The sequence below is a fragment of the Plectropomus leopardus genome, chromosome 6, assembly GCF_008729295.1.
Source record: "Plectropomus leopardus isolate mb chromosome 6, YSFRI_Pleo_2.0, whole genome shotgun sequence".
Classification (NCBI taxonomy): domain Eukaryota; kingdom Metazoa; phylum Chordata; class Actinopteri; order Perciformes; family Serranidae; genus Plectropomus; species Plectropomus leopardus.
In genome coordinates, this window is record NC_056468.1 from 31657530 (window position 1) to 31674559 (window position 17030).

The 17030-nt window shown below is 44.2% G+C and overlaps 1 protein-coding gene across 2 annotated transcripts in view; it reads left to right on the forward strand.

Moving 5' to 3' along the window:
• The window catches only part of znrf3 (zinc and ring finger 3), a 95345-nt gene that overhangs the window by 44200 nt on the left and 34115 nt on the right, over window positions 1-17030 (forward strand). For both annotated transcript variants that reach the window (XM_042487452.1, XM_042487453.1), the window contains exon 2: window positions 7411-7533. In XM_042487452.1, the coding sequence (XP_042343386.1) occupies window positions 7411-7533 (123 nt within the window). The remainder of the gene's footprint in view (window positions 1-7410; window positions 7534-17030) is intronic.

Sequence of the window (17030 nt, forward strand, 5' to 3'; positions counted from 1 at the left end):
CCTTGTTGTAATGCGCAGCACATTAAGCACCACGTTTCAGCAAGATTTTATACCCTATGAGCATCATTTTTTCCTCAAGTTCACACGGCTTCCCTGCCCCGTGGTGTTAAAAGCAAGAGAGGAGCATAATCTTTTTGAAATTTCTGCTTTGTCACAAAGCCCCGGAGATGTTTCATGTGCAAATAAAGACGTTTGGAGAAGTTGTAGCGGTTTCAAAGGAGAATTTTTAAAAAGTTAACGCGAACACAAACTTGCTGATAACTGCTTTTTATGTCGACCATCACTAATTTTTCACGTCGGAGTGCAAGTGAGGACAGAATTTGTAAAGCGCACATGCACAGCTGTGCCGAATAAAAAAGACGAGCTCTTTCATGCACGGGCGATATAGCATGGTGAGGGCAGCCAAGGGAGGGTGACTGTTTTGGAGGCGTGGGAGGGATGAGGGGGGTAATGGGGGTCTGTATCCAGGGCCACCAATAATTTAGAGGCAGTGAGAGGAAAAGGGGGTGCGGCAACGGGAGAGCAGAAGAAGTGGTTGTTGTGTGATCAAAGGCTCGGCGAATTGTGTCACAGACAGACGGAGAAGAATGGCGTTGGATGGTGTGACTTGCATTTTGATTTTCTTTGAGAGCCGGTGGGGGGAGCGGGGCCGTCGGGGGTGGTGGGATACTCTAGAAGTTGGGCCCTGTTTTGATCCCATTACCAACTGTTATCAGGTCACTTGTTCATTGAGGAGACAGACATAAAGGAACAGGACGGACGGAGTTGACAGAAAGTTTTGTGACTCATGGTTTTAAACCAAAATTTAATTATAGTATTTTATCTAGCAAGTTAATAATTTAAAAAAGTTTTAAAGTCACCTTTGAAAAGTGTTTAAAAAATATGTTGACAAAAATAGAAAATATTAGTGCCATGTAAACTAGGTATGTTCCAATTTCTATAAAAATATCAAAAAAAGCCTCAGATACTGACTAATATTCTGGATTAGGTATCAGCGAGTACACAAGTCTATGCACAGAATCATTAAATATACTTTAAAACAGTTTCACTGGCATGTACTGTTTTAGAGCGTCAAAGAAGAATTGATTTCGGTAAATAATGTAAGGTGACCTGTCAACAAAATGTCCACAAATTGGCAATATTTTACACAGGAAAGTCCCACAAGTAAAACTGTACTGTGTTGAGTGTACAAGGCTTTAGTTTCAGGAGGTGGCACTAGAGTTGCCAATTACAAAATCAGCAATCTTAAAGCACAGGCACACCAAAAGGTCACACTTGAACACACTGCAAAGACTGCAATTAACACACAACTAGCACGTACATTCTTTGTCTGCGTGAGAGGAAATAACTCTCCATACCAGCAGGTGGCAGTAGTCTGTATTAATCATCCAAAAAGGAAAACCGAAAGACGGACAGAATGGTGTCAAGGCATTAGTTAGCCAGCTAACACATGAACACAACCAGATGATGAAAGAATTGAGGATATTTACCGTGCACTAGCAAACAGTTACAAAAACAATTACAAAACGTTTCAACTAAGAGCTCAGTGGCTAAAATCAAAATCGGTCCTAATTTAACAAGTTTGTTTCTATCTCATGCCCTCTCCACTGAAGTTGTTTGTTTGCTTTCCTCATGTCCGTTTCGCTTCTCGTGTGCTGAGCTGAACTGCCAGTCAGATTGATTTCGTTCACCGACGGGCTCCGTCATCCCCATCAGCACGCTGAATCGGCTGACAAGCGCCAACTAGTGCCAATGGTGCGAGACACACTGCAAAAACCGGGGCGGCAGACGCCCGCAGACAGCCTGAAATCAGTGGCAGAGGGTTGGCGTGGTGTGTCAGGGCATTTTTTAAGGATTTAATGATACATCAAACTAAAGAGCGTGACAAGTTGATCAAAATAATGGAACAAGTCAGCCCAAAAGGGAAAAAGACAACCGACAAAATGTCAAATTCGGTGCTCTCAACGACCATCACAAAATGTGGATTTTTGCTGCTTAATGGTTCGGTTCTCAGTGTCAGCCGCTGCTCAAGTTCAGATATCAGAATCAGTACAGAAAAAAAAAATGGTATCGGAACATCTCTGTTGTAAACCTGACAAACAAAACTCATATTAGAGGGAGGAAAAAACACGAACCTAAAATGACACAGAAGAATTCACTGTTTAATGATTAATAACAAAAGACACCATCAATCTTCACATGTGAGCAGGAACTCTCTCTACAGGTGGTTTTGCAGAAAGGGGTGGGGGTTGTCGGGGGGGTGCGGCCATCTTACGTGACAGGTGGAGTTCAAATCCTCGCCAGGATTTCATTGAGAGTGTGGCCTCTGTAACGGGATATTCATGTGAAAGGCTGCCTCCCCCAGGGGCAGCGCAGGCAGGGCAGAACAAGAGCCGCCCCCTTGTGGCACTTCAGGGGCGCCGGATGCCCTTCACCCAGAAGCCTGGGTACGGAGGAGCCGAGCTAAGTGGAGCAAAGTGGAGCAACGGGGTGTTTCCAGTGGGCTGAGCTTGTGTGATTTGGGGCCTAGCGGGGAAAGCTAGCAGTTGGAACACAAGAGGGGACAGTGTCTGTCATTTCGTGTGTGTGTCTGTATGTGTGTGTGGAGGCACGTTTGCATATGTGCTCGTTACTCTTTTGTGAGCACGGCCTGTCGCTGTGACCCACTTCACCAGATCTCTCATCCAAACCCAGAGCTCCTTGTGCTTTCGCTCACCGTCCCCAGCATCCATCAAACGCCTACGTCAACATCTGACAAAAAAGAAAAATCCCTGTGGTGGAGATAATGGTGCAATGTCCAGCCTCTAAAATAACAACATGGTCCACAACAACAACACTGCCCCATTTGGAGTGCAGGAGCCCCCGCACAATGGCCCAGTGTTCAGGGACCCAGGGGCGCAGGCGGGGCTCCACGCTGCCGTCCAGGCTGTTAGACAAGCAGGAGAGAGAGGCCATAATCGCACAGCAAGCAGCGCTCCACTTCCTGGTCCTCCTTTGGATCGACTCAGACACAGATCGTCTCTGTAGATCCCCTCCTGCGTCCTCACAGGGTGTCTCACATGAAATGTTACCTCAGCTGACTGGGATGTGCGGTATGCGTCAGAGAATTGTTACAGATTGCGGGAGTATATGCAGGTTGACTGGAAAGCTGACGAGGTTATGCTCTTTGATCTTTGTCTCTCTCTTCAATTTTGCCGTCCGCCACAGGCTGAGGGTGCTCTGAAATTATCATACCGAATGTGTATGTAATGTATACCTGTGCTGCTTCGCTGCTCCTGCCAGCCCAAGGCTAATATCTGTCTCCCAAACAATCACAGAGAGCGCGGCGGCTTTCTGCTCACCTGTGTTTACAAGAGACAAAGCAGCGTCGAGAAAGTGCGCGGTGAATCTGTGAAATGCAGGCGAACAAAGCGACTGCATCCTGCGGCTTTGTCAGAAGGTGTTTTCAGTCAGAGTAGCCTTGCTTCTTCATGACCTCCTCCGTGGTCTTTCTCACTCTGCTGCTTCATTTTGTTTCGAAGGACAAGAGTTGCGATTGAAAAATGGAGCTTCATCTTTAATGTTTGTCGTTTGTGAGTGAATAGGAGGCCCAAGGAGGATTCAAGGATGAGCTTTAAGGGTGCAATTCAGAAACTGTGTGTACCTGCAAGTGCATGTGTCCTCAGTCTTAAAAAATTACCGTAAAACAAGCCTACTTAACTGGTGACCTGCAGGTCTACTCTTGCCTGCTGATCAGTACTTTACAAAAATAAAATTTAAGACCTGAGGAAGGAAAAATGCATATAAATAATGAACATTGTGCCTCAGTTAATCCTTCAACTAGCAGAGTGCTCCTGTGCATTTGGCTGATTTGCCTCTGAATCCCACAACCAGCTGGCGGGTTTGGGAGGCATGTTTTCTTAAAAAAAAAAAAAAAAAAATTAAAAACAAATAAATCACCAAAATGAAACCCTTTATCCCAGCCAGAAACTGTAAAAACTGAATATTTTTATTCAGTTTTCTAATTTACGGCAGCACTTAAACGCAAAGTGTTCAGTCACAAAAATAACTAAATATGTGCATGAAATAGCGCCATTTGTGCACCACAGCAGGTGTCCCATGTAGTAAGTCTATGTCATTGCCACAGTAGCTGCAAGTTCGATTCCAGCCTGTACATTTTATCTGCATGCTGTTCCCTATTTCTCTACTTTTCACACTAAAGCTGTCCTGTCTAATAAAGGCATCAAATAAAAAACGAAAAAAAATCTTTAAAAAAAAGATAATGACATTTAATCAAAGCCACTTAATTCGAAATGAGAAATTTAAAAAAAAAAATGAAATTTAGCCAAAATAAAATCATTCGCAGTAACTGGATTCTGTAAAAAAAGTGAAATTCAGTGTTCCTCACTGCAACTATGAAGCCATGAATACCTCGCCTGAGACAAACATCCATGTGACAAAAATTCACGAAAACTTCGAATTAATTGCAGGCTGTTTACACAGAGGACAGGACAAGAGAGGTTATAAAAATGTAAAGAGATAATTAAAATTGCAATGTAGCGCAAGAAAAGTTTTGAAAATGTTGCGTGTTGTGTAGTATAAACCTGAGAATAATAACTCAGGCCCTCAGCCTTCTGAAAATATGAACCCCTTAACAGTATGGTTCAATATTGGTGCCTTAAAAACTTGTGATTAATAACCACTTCAGCATCCTCTGTTTGTGCCTGTCTCTCCATTACAAAACTGATGCCAGGGCGCCCAGAACCTCCCCTGATGGAGCGGGCACCAGTGTACTGGTCTGTGTCCTTACCGCAAGGGCCCTTTGCTGCATGTCATCTCCTTTCTGTCTCTTTCACACTTAAGCTGTCGGTCCTATCAAATAAAGGCCAAAAAAGCAAAAAAAAAAAACAAAAAACAATGGCAGTCTCTTCATCAGATTTCATCCCTTTTGCAGAAAGAAAAAATGCTCCACCGTGGAGCTCCATAATGGCACACGCTGCCCACATTCCTTCCCTGTCCCTCTTCCATAGTCCACCTGATTTGCATATGACCCCCTCACTCTGAGCTAAGTCCTTCCCAAAAACCCTCCAGGTCAGGGGCTTGACCCCTCCGCCTTGTGGCACTGAAGTGACAAGGCGCCCTCTGAACATCTCTTCAATTGGCCTGCTGCACGACCAACCTGCTCCCAACGTGATGAAGTGGGGTTCAAAGGTCAGGGGTCACCAGAGGGAGAAGGGTATCTCAGGTCATCAGCAGTGGCCCAGGGGGCCCGAGTGGCCGAGGGCTCGGCGCCACAGTGCTGGCTGATTGGGGTGCTGTGGTCATTGGGTTAATAGGATAAGTGGCCTGCAGGTCAGTTTGGCCCAGTTCTAATGCTAATACAGGAGCTTTGCACTGTTGCCAGGGCGGGGAATGCATCCAGGATTTTGGCACTTGGTTACAGTTTTAATCCAACCTTGTTTGATCAGATCATGAGTTCATGTTAGTGAATGGCTGAAGCTTTCCTTAACTTTTTTGCTTTTGTTTCTTTTTCAGTTTGTCTTTTATTGCACTGTTCAGTTCAATTGATGGCCTGATGTGATTACCAACGTTATCTGTTAACTCATAATACAGACACCTCTCAGGAGTGTGCACTAGCACATACGCAAGACTGATGATTAGATAACGCTCTCCAGAAGTCTCAGTGTCCAACTGTGGAATACAGATTTGGCTCAGTTTTATATTTTCACTGCGTCAACCTGTTTGACGCTTAGTTATTCCGACTACGTTAGAGCGGTATTATTTCTTACCTTCCTGAAATTTAACCAGGGTATATGATGGTATAAATGTGCAGCATGGCACTAATGAGGGCGAGCACTTTTCAGACTAATAAATACACAATAGAAACAACTATTTTCCTTATTAAACAAAGGAAAACAACTGTATGCCTTTTGAATTTTCTCGCTGTTTGACGAGGCCTAATTGCCTTGTTAATTCATCGTAAAACACACTTGACGCAAACTCGTCAGAAACAAAATAAAACTCACCCAAACCATCTCACTTGTTAGTAAACTAGTCAGTAAGTCCACAGTTCCAACAATCATCAGCTCTGGTTTGGTCAAAATAAATCTTTAATGAGTGATGTAAAAACCAACCCGTTATTCCTCATGGTCTCTGCCGTTGCTGGCCGCTGGCTGTTTACAGTCCTGTAACGTCTCCCTCCAGCACCAGGTGCTGCGGTGACTTTTAGCTCAGCCACCACTAAAGATCGGATACTGCTTTGCACTACATATTAACAGAAAGAGCAGCGCCTGTATTTATGACAATATTGAAAAACATACCTTCGGGAAGTACCCTGGACGCCTCTCGGGTGCGCGTATTAGCACATACACAAGATTAATGATTAGATAACGCTCTGTAGAAGTCTTTTGATGTCAAAGTGTGAAATACAGATTTGGCAGTTTTTATATTTCCATTCTGTGTTTGACACGTAACTCTTGTCAACCATCTTCACCATGTTACCAAATTTAGGACAAGTCGAGCGGAAGTGCTTTGAGATAAAACGCTTTGAGATAAATGCCTCTGTTGCTTTGCAATTAAGGAGGCTGCCACCTCTTTCCTTTTTGGGCCCAGCGAGTGAGTCAGTGTTTGTGATGTCTGCCATCCTTCAGCTTTAATCTTTTCCTCAGACTTCGTCTACGCTGGCTGCTCTGCAGAGCTTTTTGGCACAGAGAACTGGGCCAATTTAGTGGCCTTAAGTGTAACGAGAGGACAACTCAAGATAGTCTGATAGACACTAATCAGACTCTGTGTGTGTGTGTGTGTGTGTGTGTGTGTGTGTGTGTGTGTGTGTGCTTTGGTGTGAAACGTCAGCAATTTAATAAGAGAGGATAAAACAGATGCAATCATTGTGCGTGTATGCACTTAGAGCACAACAGAAACGGCAGCACAATTAATCATTTGCAGCAGTAAGACTGGAAGTAGAAATTCTGTGAAAATCTGCCACGTCTGCAAATCTATAAAAGCACAGTAATGCGAGTCTTGCTTATCTGCTGCAGTTCTTTGAGAGGTCCTGTAAAACGCTGCACTTTATGTGTAGATCCTGCAAGATTTTGCCCCACACAGCGAATACTTAAGAGACGTCTAATGCTCTTAAGCTCTTACGTTTCATTATGGAAAATAGGTGACAAGTGGATTAGAAATTGTTGCGCTCCCTCAAACAAGGGGGAGCAAATCTATAAGCCGGCTGATGCCAGCACCCCTCTGACTTGATGCATCGTGTGGGGCAGCTTTTCATGTTCTCTTCAAACAATGCACATGCTGTTTTTTTTCTGCATTAGAAACCCAAGACAAAAAAACGTTCATATGTGACATATGTATACAAAATATTTTGCCAGTTTCTGTTGCAATAGCATTATAAATACTTACCCATGACTTCTGTCTTCTCTCCAGATGCATCCTCTGGGACTATGTAATAATAACGATGAAGAGGACCTATACGAGTACGGCTGGGTCGGAGTGGTGAAGCTCGAGCAACCAGAACTGGACCCCAGTTGTCTCACCGTGCTGGGAAAGGTAAAAAAAACTGCTGCTATTTGCCATGGATAATCAGGAGTTAACGGCAAAACCTCTCAGTTCAGACAGAGAAACAGCTGAATCTCTTACACGACACTCTAGACTGCACTTGTCACTTTGCATTCACATGAAAAAGTATTCTTTGTGCATGCAGCATAATGACATGCATTAGGGAGCCACTGTAGGTGAGCTGAGTCATGCAATAAAATGAAAAAAAAAACATCTTGGCTTTGTATGAACAAATTGCAGTTAAGACTTGAGTCATTTTGACACCTTAAAGGAACAGTGTGTAGGATTTAGTGGCAGCTTGCTGTGAGGATTGCAGACTTCTGGTTATAGTTTCTTCAGTGTTTTTTGTTCAGGAGGTTTTTTAGCAGGAGCTGAATTATCCGCAGAGGTCTCTTCCTCTCCAAAACAAAGAGAGCAGGCGTTAAAAGTGGTAAAAACCCTGAAGAAAGCAGCATAATGTTACAAATCAGTGTTTGTGCCATGCTGTTTGGCTCATTGAGATGGCTGTTAACCCAGCAACTGCTACTGTGTGCTCCCCGTTTTTCTCTGATAACTCCAGACTTTCAGGAGGTTTTTAGCAGTAGCCCACTTACCTGCGGAGATCTCCTCCCCTCCAAAACAAACTGAACAAGTGGTTTAAACCAGTTTAAACACAGAAAAAAGCCGTTTCACTTCACAAATTAGTGTTTCTATTGTGCTGTTCAGCACCTTTTTCCAAAGAGCACATGCTCATGTTTTCTCATCTTTTTTTTTTCTCTGATAACTTGAGATTGAGAAGTGATAAACAAGATTGGTCCTATCTAAAACTAGGATTTGGTTTGTCCACTCTGGGCTACTGTAGAAACACGGCAGTGCAACGTGGAGATGTCATGAATGACGACCCGTTCAGTGTGTCGATATAAACGGCTCATTCCAAAGTAACAAAAACAAGGTGATGATTATTTTCAGGTGATTAAACACTGAAGTAAACATATTTATTTTATATTATATTTGTAGTAATATTTCCCCCTAAATCCTACAAACTGGACCTTAAATATGATTAATTGCTTAACTGAATTAATGCTGTTATTGTTTGAACTGTTTCATTTATATTGGAAATCTGGTCATATTCCAGGTAAAAATACCCATCAAAGATTCAAAGATTCATTTCAGCCGTGCAGAACATGAAAAAAAAACAGAATTAAGTACTCAGGGCTCAGTTATCATTAAATAATCACATAATAATGAATGATTACGTAGTTATTAAATAACTAAATAAGTAAGTAAATGAATAAATTAAGCAGTGCAGTATGTAAATGGTAAAAATCCTAAAATTTTAAAAACCAGGAAAAATTTATCAAAGTGCCCTGAGGAATATAAAATATAGATTTTTTTTTTTTTTTAATATACAGCTGCTATTTACAGCCAGTTTCCACACGAATACACTGAAAGAAAAATAATCAAACTGTAAACACAATCTCTGAAAATCCTAAGGGTGCAGATCAAAATACACAGCAACGCTATCAGGTGTGTTAAATGTTTGGCTGTGTGAGCGACGAGCAGAATCGTGCAGACAGCACGGCCGGCTTCACTCAAGTTAAGGAAAATGATTTCCCTTGTACTTAATTAAACCCCTTTTTTGTGAGAGTTTATCTTTGATCTTTTGTAGTCACAGAGACAATTCACGGAAGGATGATTTAGTTTTATTTTGTTTCTGACTTCCCATCGCGGCCAGAATGAGCGTGAACTGAATTCCTCCCTTGTCTTTCACCACCCACCCCCCATCCTCCCGCCCTCCTTCCTCCAGTGCTCCCAGACCCCTCTGGAGTCTCAGAGTGGTATTTTATCATGCTTTAATTAAGTGTTCCTCTTAGTGGAACGTACCAACTTTCCCCGGAGGATGAGGGGTGGGGGGCGGCTATAGTCTCATTTATCCCGTGCATGCCCGTTGACCGAAAGAGAGCAGCCATTTATAATTTAAGGAGCCCTTGTGCCGTATAGACATGCTAATGGTGCACTTTCCTCGGTGATGGCTGCTGCTACCTCGCTGATGCATACTTATGCTGAGGCCTGAAAAGTGACCTAATGCTCGGCACTCAAACTTCCCTCCGACTGTAGCTAAGAATATATCGCTGTCACGGTCAGCGTCACTCACCAGTAAATGGTCTCCATCGAGGTGATGTGTTTCATGAGCGGTTCACACTTCCAGAGGGAAACTGTAACCAGTTTAACTGGTTGTTTCCCACTTTTGACGACTGTAGTTGTCATGGGAACAATGTGCCTGTTGGACAGACTGAGTTCAGTCTGTAAGAGAAATACATGATTTTTAACGGCAGTTAGTGAAGCAGACATTCCCCAGTTTGACACATCAAAAGATGATTTGCAGGTCTTGAGGAGTAGGGTAGAAAATAATTATATAAAGCCTTTTTTGGCTGGAGAAGAAGTTGTGTAAAATCAGTAAAGTTTGAGTTGCATTGTGGGTAATGTAGGCATCAGGGCGCAGAATGCCTGGGGGGAAAAAGAAAGGATGTCTCTGGTTCTGCTGCATATTTTGCATGTTTTTTTGTTAGAATTGCAAATTGTAAGCACTTTTTAATATGTTAGTGATTAAATTAATGATCTTTTTTCTTAGTCAAAGCTCACAGCAGTGTATGGCAAATATTTCTATTGGCTAATCGATTCAATTACACGTTAGATTCATTTCTTAACAGCCGATTAATCAATCATGATTAATTGTTATCATCCCTATTATTTTTTCAAGTTAGACAGTGTGCAGGAAATTTTCTGCAAGCTTTGTACCTCTCCTACACACCTGTTTGAAAATCAATGTACAAAATATTCTTTTGTTCTGGCTGCAGGCAGTTAACATGCACATGCTTTTGGTGGGAAGTTTGGAGGGTTGAGATTGAGTTGTTGGCACAGTTGTGAGATTATTAGAGGACTGTTAGATGAAAGGCTGGAGGGATGGAGGTGGTCAGGTGACATACGACTGGCCAGATTCAGGCTGCATTCATTCTGAAAACTGAACGTAGCACATGTATCAGGAGGTCAAGGTGTTGGAAAACATCAATCAGACTTTTTTTTGTATAGCACTTTTCAGAACGGCGAGATGTACATACGGCTTCAGTTTCCACGCGTCCAGGCTGAAATCCAACCCTGATGTTTTCAAACTAAAACAAGATCAGCTTTTTTTGCAAAGGTCTGCGTGTTAGGGGTTTGAAGGTAGCAGAGTAGAGTGGACACCAGGCGTAAATATAATTTAATAAAAAGGAAAACGTATTAGTGTAGATGTAGTCTCAGAGATTTGGGCTATGTGGCAAGTGCCAACTGAGCCACGGGGACACCCGGATACCAGAAACCCACACCCTCCGTTCATTGGGACCAGTCAAAGCACGGTGCTAATGAGCTGGCCATTTTTATACTTTCTGGGTTTGATGTTTTGCTAAGGGACGCCGTAGTGAGGATGGCAGGAACCTTGACCTTTTGGCCTCCAGCCAGCCCTCCCTAACCTCTAGACCACTCTGTTTCCTCTGTGTTTATTCAGCCAGGACTATAATTAGAGGAGGGAAAGCCCATTGTTGCATCTTGACAGACCCTCGCCCGGGGGCCCAAACACAGCTGGGTGCTTTGCGTTGGCACCGCCGCTTTTGCCAGGCCAGACAGTGCAGTGTTTACCCCCTGCCAGTCTGCTTACTCTGCCCAGCCAGCCAGACCGCCGTGCCCAGCCCCGGTCCGGATACTATGCCCACTCTTACACACTCACCCCGTCTGGTCTGGCCTCATGCTCGCCAGCCCACGCCCCCCTCCCGCCCTACACGACTGGCCCCTGACTGAACCCAAGAGCCCACTCCACTTTGCTGCCACTTTGCCACCAACAGTGTTGGGGTCTTGTCTGGTCAATTTAGATTCCATTTAATTACAGAATCCCAGTGAACGCACAAAACAGAATTGTAGAAGAGAAATATGCTGTTTACGCCAATCTGCGTCTAAATATAAAGTGCCTGGGAACACACGGCCCCCAGCTGTGCTTCGGAGCTGGTCAACATGTCGGCATTCCCTCCTCTATTTAGACTGAATACAAGGAAGGGGCTCGCCTTTGCTTTAATTGTCCAGTGCTAATTGGCTGATGCGTTTGATCATCAAGATATCTTTTACAGCAAAACATTATTGAGGAAGCACTTTTGGACAAAAAGGGATTAGATCTTATTGTCCCAAGAGCTAGACTTTCAACAGTCGGAGGAATAAGTGTAGATTCACTTCCATACTCCTGCAGCTCCCTCCAAAGCTGCAGAACTGCTCATATATTAATAACCTAAAGCTATACTGAGCAACCAGCTGTTAATGCAAGCTATAGCCCTTTGAAACCAGGGCAAACTGGGATGACTCTACTCAGACACAGGACATTCTTGTTAATGGTGTCAATACTATATCAATTTAAATTTAGCTTTTACTACATTATTCAGCTTACATCCGTTTTCCATTAAAATTAGTGCATATACACAATTTTTTTAAATGCAGGAAAACTTGTTGTGATGTTGCCAACAGTAGATGAGTTTGCCTTTGTTTTTTGTTGTTTTTTCTGGTGTGTCATGTTAGACACGCAGGTTAGTAAACAGCAGAAAGCAGCATGAGGGTCAGTGAAATTGTTTTGTATCTGTTACTTATTCAGTTTTTCTTTGCAGACTACATTTTGAATGATGTTTGAGCGCTGCTTGGACCGAGATACCCACCATATAACAGGGACAGTAAATAATGTTGTTGCCATGTTACGCCATTGTTATTGTTTATAAAGAGCTGCAGACGCTTATGCTATATGTCAAAATTGTGGTTGATGCTGTTGTGTTGCGTGTCTCATCCATTACTCCTCTTTGCTTCTGTGATGCCGGCAGTCTCTGCAAAAAGGGCTAAAGATTTCAGACTGCTCCAACTGTCGCAGAGAGACGCTCTGAAACCAGCAAATATTAGCCGTAGAGGAGGAAACGAGGTCGGTCATGCCGCCCTCTGAAGTCCTCGTGCAAACCTCACCAAAGTGCTGGTGTGTCACATATATGTACACAGTTTTTTCCTGGACTTCCTATCTGGTTCCTGTGAGAGCGGCAGGGCTGTTAACCCCTTGACTCCTGTGTGCCACAGCAGTAGTCCCTCCCCCAGTGGCAGGAAAACCATGAGCAGACTGGTTCCTACTGTAGCAAACTATGTCGGAGCCACGCTTTGAAGCTGTCTGACTTATGGTGTCATATGAGGATGACACCGCAAGGTGCTCGTGCTGCTTGAGGACCGGCGTTTGCTCCTCTTTAGCTCCAGCTGATGAAGTCTCTGCTTTCTTTGAGGTGCTTGTAAATGTTGTAAATCATGCTTACACCTCTGCACACATGTATCCGTTCTCAAGCCGAGCTATTTATTGCAGTCAATAACATATTTTCGGTTGTCATTTCCTCCCCGCTGCCTGACTTTCTCAGAACTGGCCTCCCTCCCTTCTTCTCTACGCTGTCTTTCACACACATACACTGCGATTTTTGGCAGCTCCTCTGGAACATGAAATCATGCCACTGGCTTCCATTGGTGGCCCGGGCTGGTCAGGGTCTTTGTCACTGTGCCAGCGAGATATCTCTTCTTTTTAAGTACCGCGGTGTCAGTCCAGTGGCCTCACGGGGCCTTAGCATGCCGGCTTTTCCCCTTTCATCCTCCTCGGGCTCTCATGACATCAGCCCCCAGTCCGGGCAACAGGGGGAGGAGAGGCAGAGCAGTGGAGTGGTGGCGGATAGAGAGAGTAGTGGGAGTTAGAGCACAGGGGGAAGGGAGAGAGGTTGGGGGTTTGGCTTCTCAAGGAGATGACGAAAGCGAATGTGTCTGGTTTGGTAAGTGGGTGGCTGGGATTTGTGTCTCGCTTGATACAATTTTTTTTTTTTTGTACGCACATAAGCAGAAAAATGCGACCCATCCTCCCACACAGCCCTGCAGCTTGTGTAAGGCAAGCCTCTTGGCTGGCATAGCATGTAAACCTCCCTGGTATGTGCTTGTTGTGTGTGGCCTGGCGCTGCCCTTGACCAGCTCGTCTCTGAACCACGATCAGTTCCACCTTAAACGCCAGCCAAAGACAACATTTCATCGCAGCGGAGCGCAACTGGCCCAAGAGCGGCCGCTACAAAGCACTTAAAAATAACCAGAGCAACGAGAAAAGTTTGAGGATCTTTATTGACATATCCTCCCAGAAATAAAGTTCTCTGCTTTAAAGTTTTAGCCAGAGGCGCACCGCCATAAAAAGTGTATCCCGTGTGGGAATCTTTGACACACATACAAACACAATCCTAAAACCGCAGTTGCCATGGAACAATGTGAGACGGCAGAGGAGTGTGTCTGTGCATCTTTTTCTACCGTGGCCCTCGAGTTGGCACTACGGGACAGCAGGCCAGAGCAAACAGCTGCTGCGTCTTAGTGCTAAGTGGCTTTTGGACTCTAACCGTGTCTGGCATCTCAGCAAGAGCTGCAGAGTGTGTAGTGTGTGTATATTTGTGTGTGTGTGTGAGAGGAATGACGGGGATATAGAAAGTACATGAGGGCAAGGAAGGTGTGTGTATCTGAAGAGGCTTGCATTAAAAGAAAGAAATGGCAACAGACAGATGAGTGTGATATTGCGGGCGACTGGCTCCGAGCCTGCGGCCAGGTTAGCTGTCCTACACACTCAGGTGTGTGCTCGAGGTCGCTCCGCGGCCACGGCAGTGCCGGGAGGGTGTCAAGCCGCAGAGCTTGTTGTAGAGAAGCTTCAGTGCTGGATTGAACTGGCTGCATTTTGGCCTTGTTTTCAGACCGCTTCTACTACAGCATGTTGGCCTCCGTGTGCAGGAATACCGTCTGATCAGTGGGTGTATTTGTTGATGCGCGTACATGTGCACGCATTAGCTCATCCACTGTTTATCGGGGTGGAGAAGAAGAACAAGAAGGCTGTCAGATCGGCTCGTGTTGTGATGCTGAATGACTCGCCGTGTCCCTCCCATCACTCTCCTCTCACTCCTTTCCCTTTTTCGTGCCTTTTTCTTCGCTCTCCGCCGAGACTTTAGTGAAGCAGAGAGCCTTGATAACAGAGAGAAAGAAAATTGCTGTAGTTTTACACTCTCTCCAGAGTGTTTTGTTAAATTGCAGTGAAGCCACAATAGCGATTGATTTACAACGGCGGCTTTTGTTCGATACAGATGAAGCTTTTTTTTCTCCCTCTTCAGAGTTTTTAAAAGAATTCTTTTCAAAACAGAGCCATAAAGATGCAGGATATTGATAAGACAATTTTCCCCCCATGCTTGTGCTAAAAAAATCATAGAGCATACTTCCTTTCAATTGAGTGTGGCAAATTGAAAGTCAATTTGAGGTTTTTTAAATCGGGGTGGCTCACATTATCAGCTGGAGCCTGAAGTATAACAGAAGCTAATGTTGCAGTAACTTCTCTGCCTTGTCTGACTTTGCTTTGACTCAAGTGACCCTTCTCTTGAGGCCCACACATGCCGAACCGACATCAGAAAACTAACGGCGATGAAAGCAGACTGTCGCCTCACCTCGCCTGTTTCTTGGCCAAAAATTTGCACATGAACAACAAGCATATATTTTCTGCGCCAGCATGAGAGGAAATAACTCGTCATGACCAGCAGACAGAGGTCGTCTGTAATCGACGTTCAAAAAAGGAAACTGTAAGACCGTCATGTTAGCCAGTTAGCACATTAACAACGTAATCCAATGTTCAGAAAAATCTTACTAGTCCATTACCACAAAACACAGTTTGCCTCAGTGGGCTTCACAGCATAAGACATCCCTCTGTCCTTAGACCCTCAAAAAAGTCGGTGGAACGGTGGAAAAAATGGAAGAAACCTCAGGAAGAGCGGCTGAAGAGGGATCCCTCTTCCAGGACTTTCCTCTGAGCTTAACTACCAATCCGAGTGATTTCAATCACTGACGGGCTCCGCCGTCTCCATCGCTGATTCAACATGATGAATCGGCTGAAAAAAAGCTTACAAGGGCCGATAAACGCTCCTGGCCGGCCCAATATCGATTGACGACTGACCATCAGGTTGGTGTGTCAGGGCCTTACGAATGTCCTTCTCTGCCATTGAAAAATGACAAATTCAAGGAACGTTTTGACCACAAAAACCAACATTCTCATCCCAACTTGTGAAATATTGCCACTTGGTCAGTGGACTTTTACATCTACATATGACACAATAGGTGTCGTCCTGCAGCAGTTGTTGACTTTCCACGATGGCGTGTCAATTTACACCTGTTAAATGCATTTCGTTTTTTCAAAAGACACATTTGTTTTCACAGGAAATGTATAGAATCTGCTTGTTGGGTGCAGTTTAAAAAAGAAAAGCCCAACAACTTGTATTACCAGTATGGCTCATTTGCACTGTTAAATTTAAATTATTTTTATTCTTGGATGATATAAGACTATTGTTTTATTTTATTATATTTATTTGTTGTTTTTGCTGGTTTTAGATTCTAATGTCCTATTTTATTGCTGCTTTACCAGGACCTCAGAGTTTTGTTCCCTCTTATGAACCTCATGTTTAGGAATGTAAACCGTCTTGAATCTTAAAAAAAACAGCTCGTATTTACATTTATTTTGTTGTGCAACAAAAGCATGCAGTAAGGTTTAGAAAAAACATCATGGTTAAGCTCAAAATTCATGCAGGAAGGATATAGCAGCTTCTGGGGTGAAAGTCCGGTGTCTGTTGGATCTGTCCACCGCCCCTCCTGCTCACCCTATAGGAACTTTGCAGCTCCTTATATTATGTTGTTGCCAGCGGGTTTTCAAACTGACGCAGTCCGGCTGTGTGTTATACTGCAGTGAAAAGTGCCTTTTTAACGCCGAAATCACTGACAAGGTGGCGGTATTTGATGAGTTGGAAGTGAAATGTGTGTCCATTGTCGGTACTTACAGAGATTTCACATGATTTAAATGAAATCTGTACAATCCATGAAATATGGGACATCAGTTGCATTCACGTTTTTTTGTTCCACATTATCCCCATGAATCAAATCAGGAACTCAAAAAAATTGGAAAAAGTTGCAGGTCTGTAAACAAACCTAAGCTACCCTTGCAGAGTTTAAGGGGGAAAAATGCGCACTCTTTAGCTTCCTCTCCACCTGCCCCTTGCCCCAAACACCCTGAACAAACACTTTCAAACACCGCAGCGTGGAGGGAGGGATAGAAAGAGAAATTGAAAAAGAGAGGAGGAGCAGCAGGGAGAGGAGAAAAAAGGGGGAGAAAAAAGCTTGTGAAGCACGGAGCACTCAGGGGCCTGCCTCTTGGGCTCTCCTTTCATGTTTGTGTACGCCTCAACTTGCTGATATTATCTTGGCCGCTCTTCCTGGCGGGGTGTCGGGAGAGGTTTCCACTGTGACCAGGCAGGGGCCTCTCTCCCTCTCTCCCTCCCTCCCTCCCTCTCTCAGGCTGCATTGGAGCCTTCACCCACCTTCCTACTTCTATCCCCAACCCCACCCACCCCCAGCGAAAAAAAAGTCCC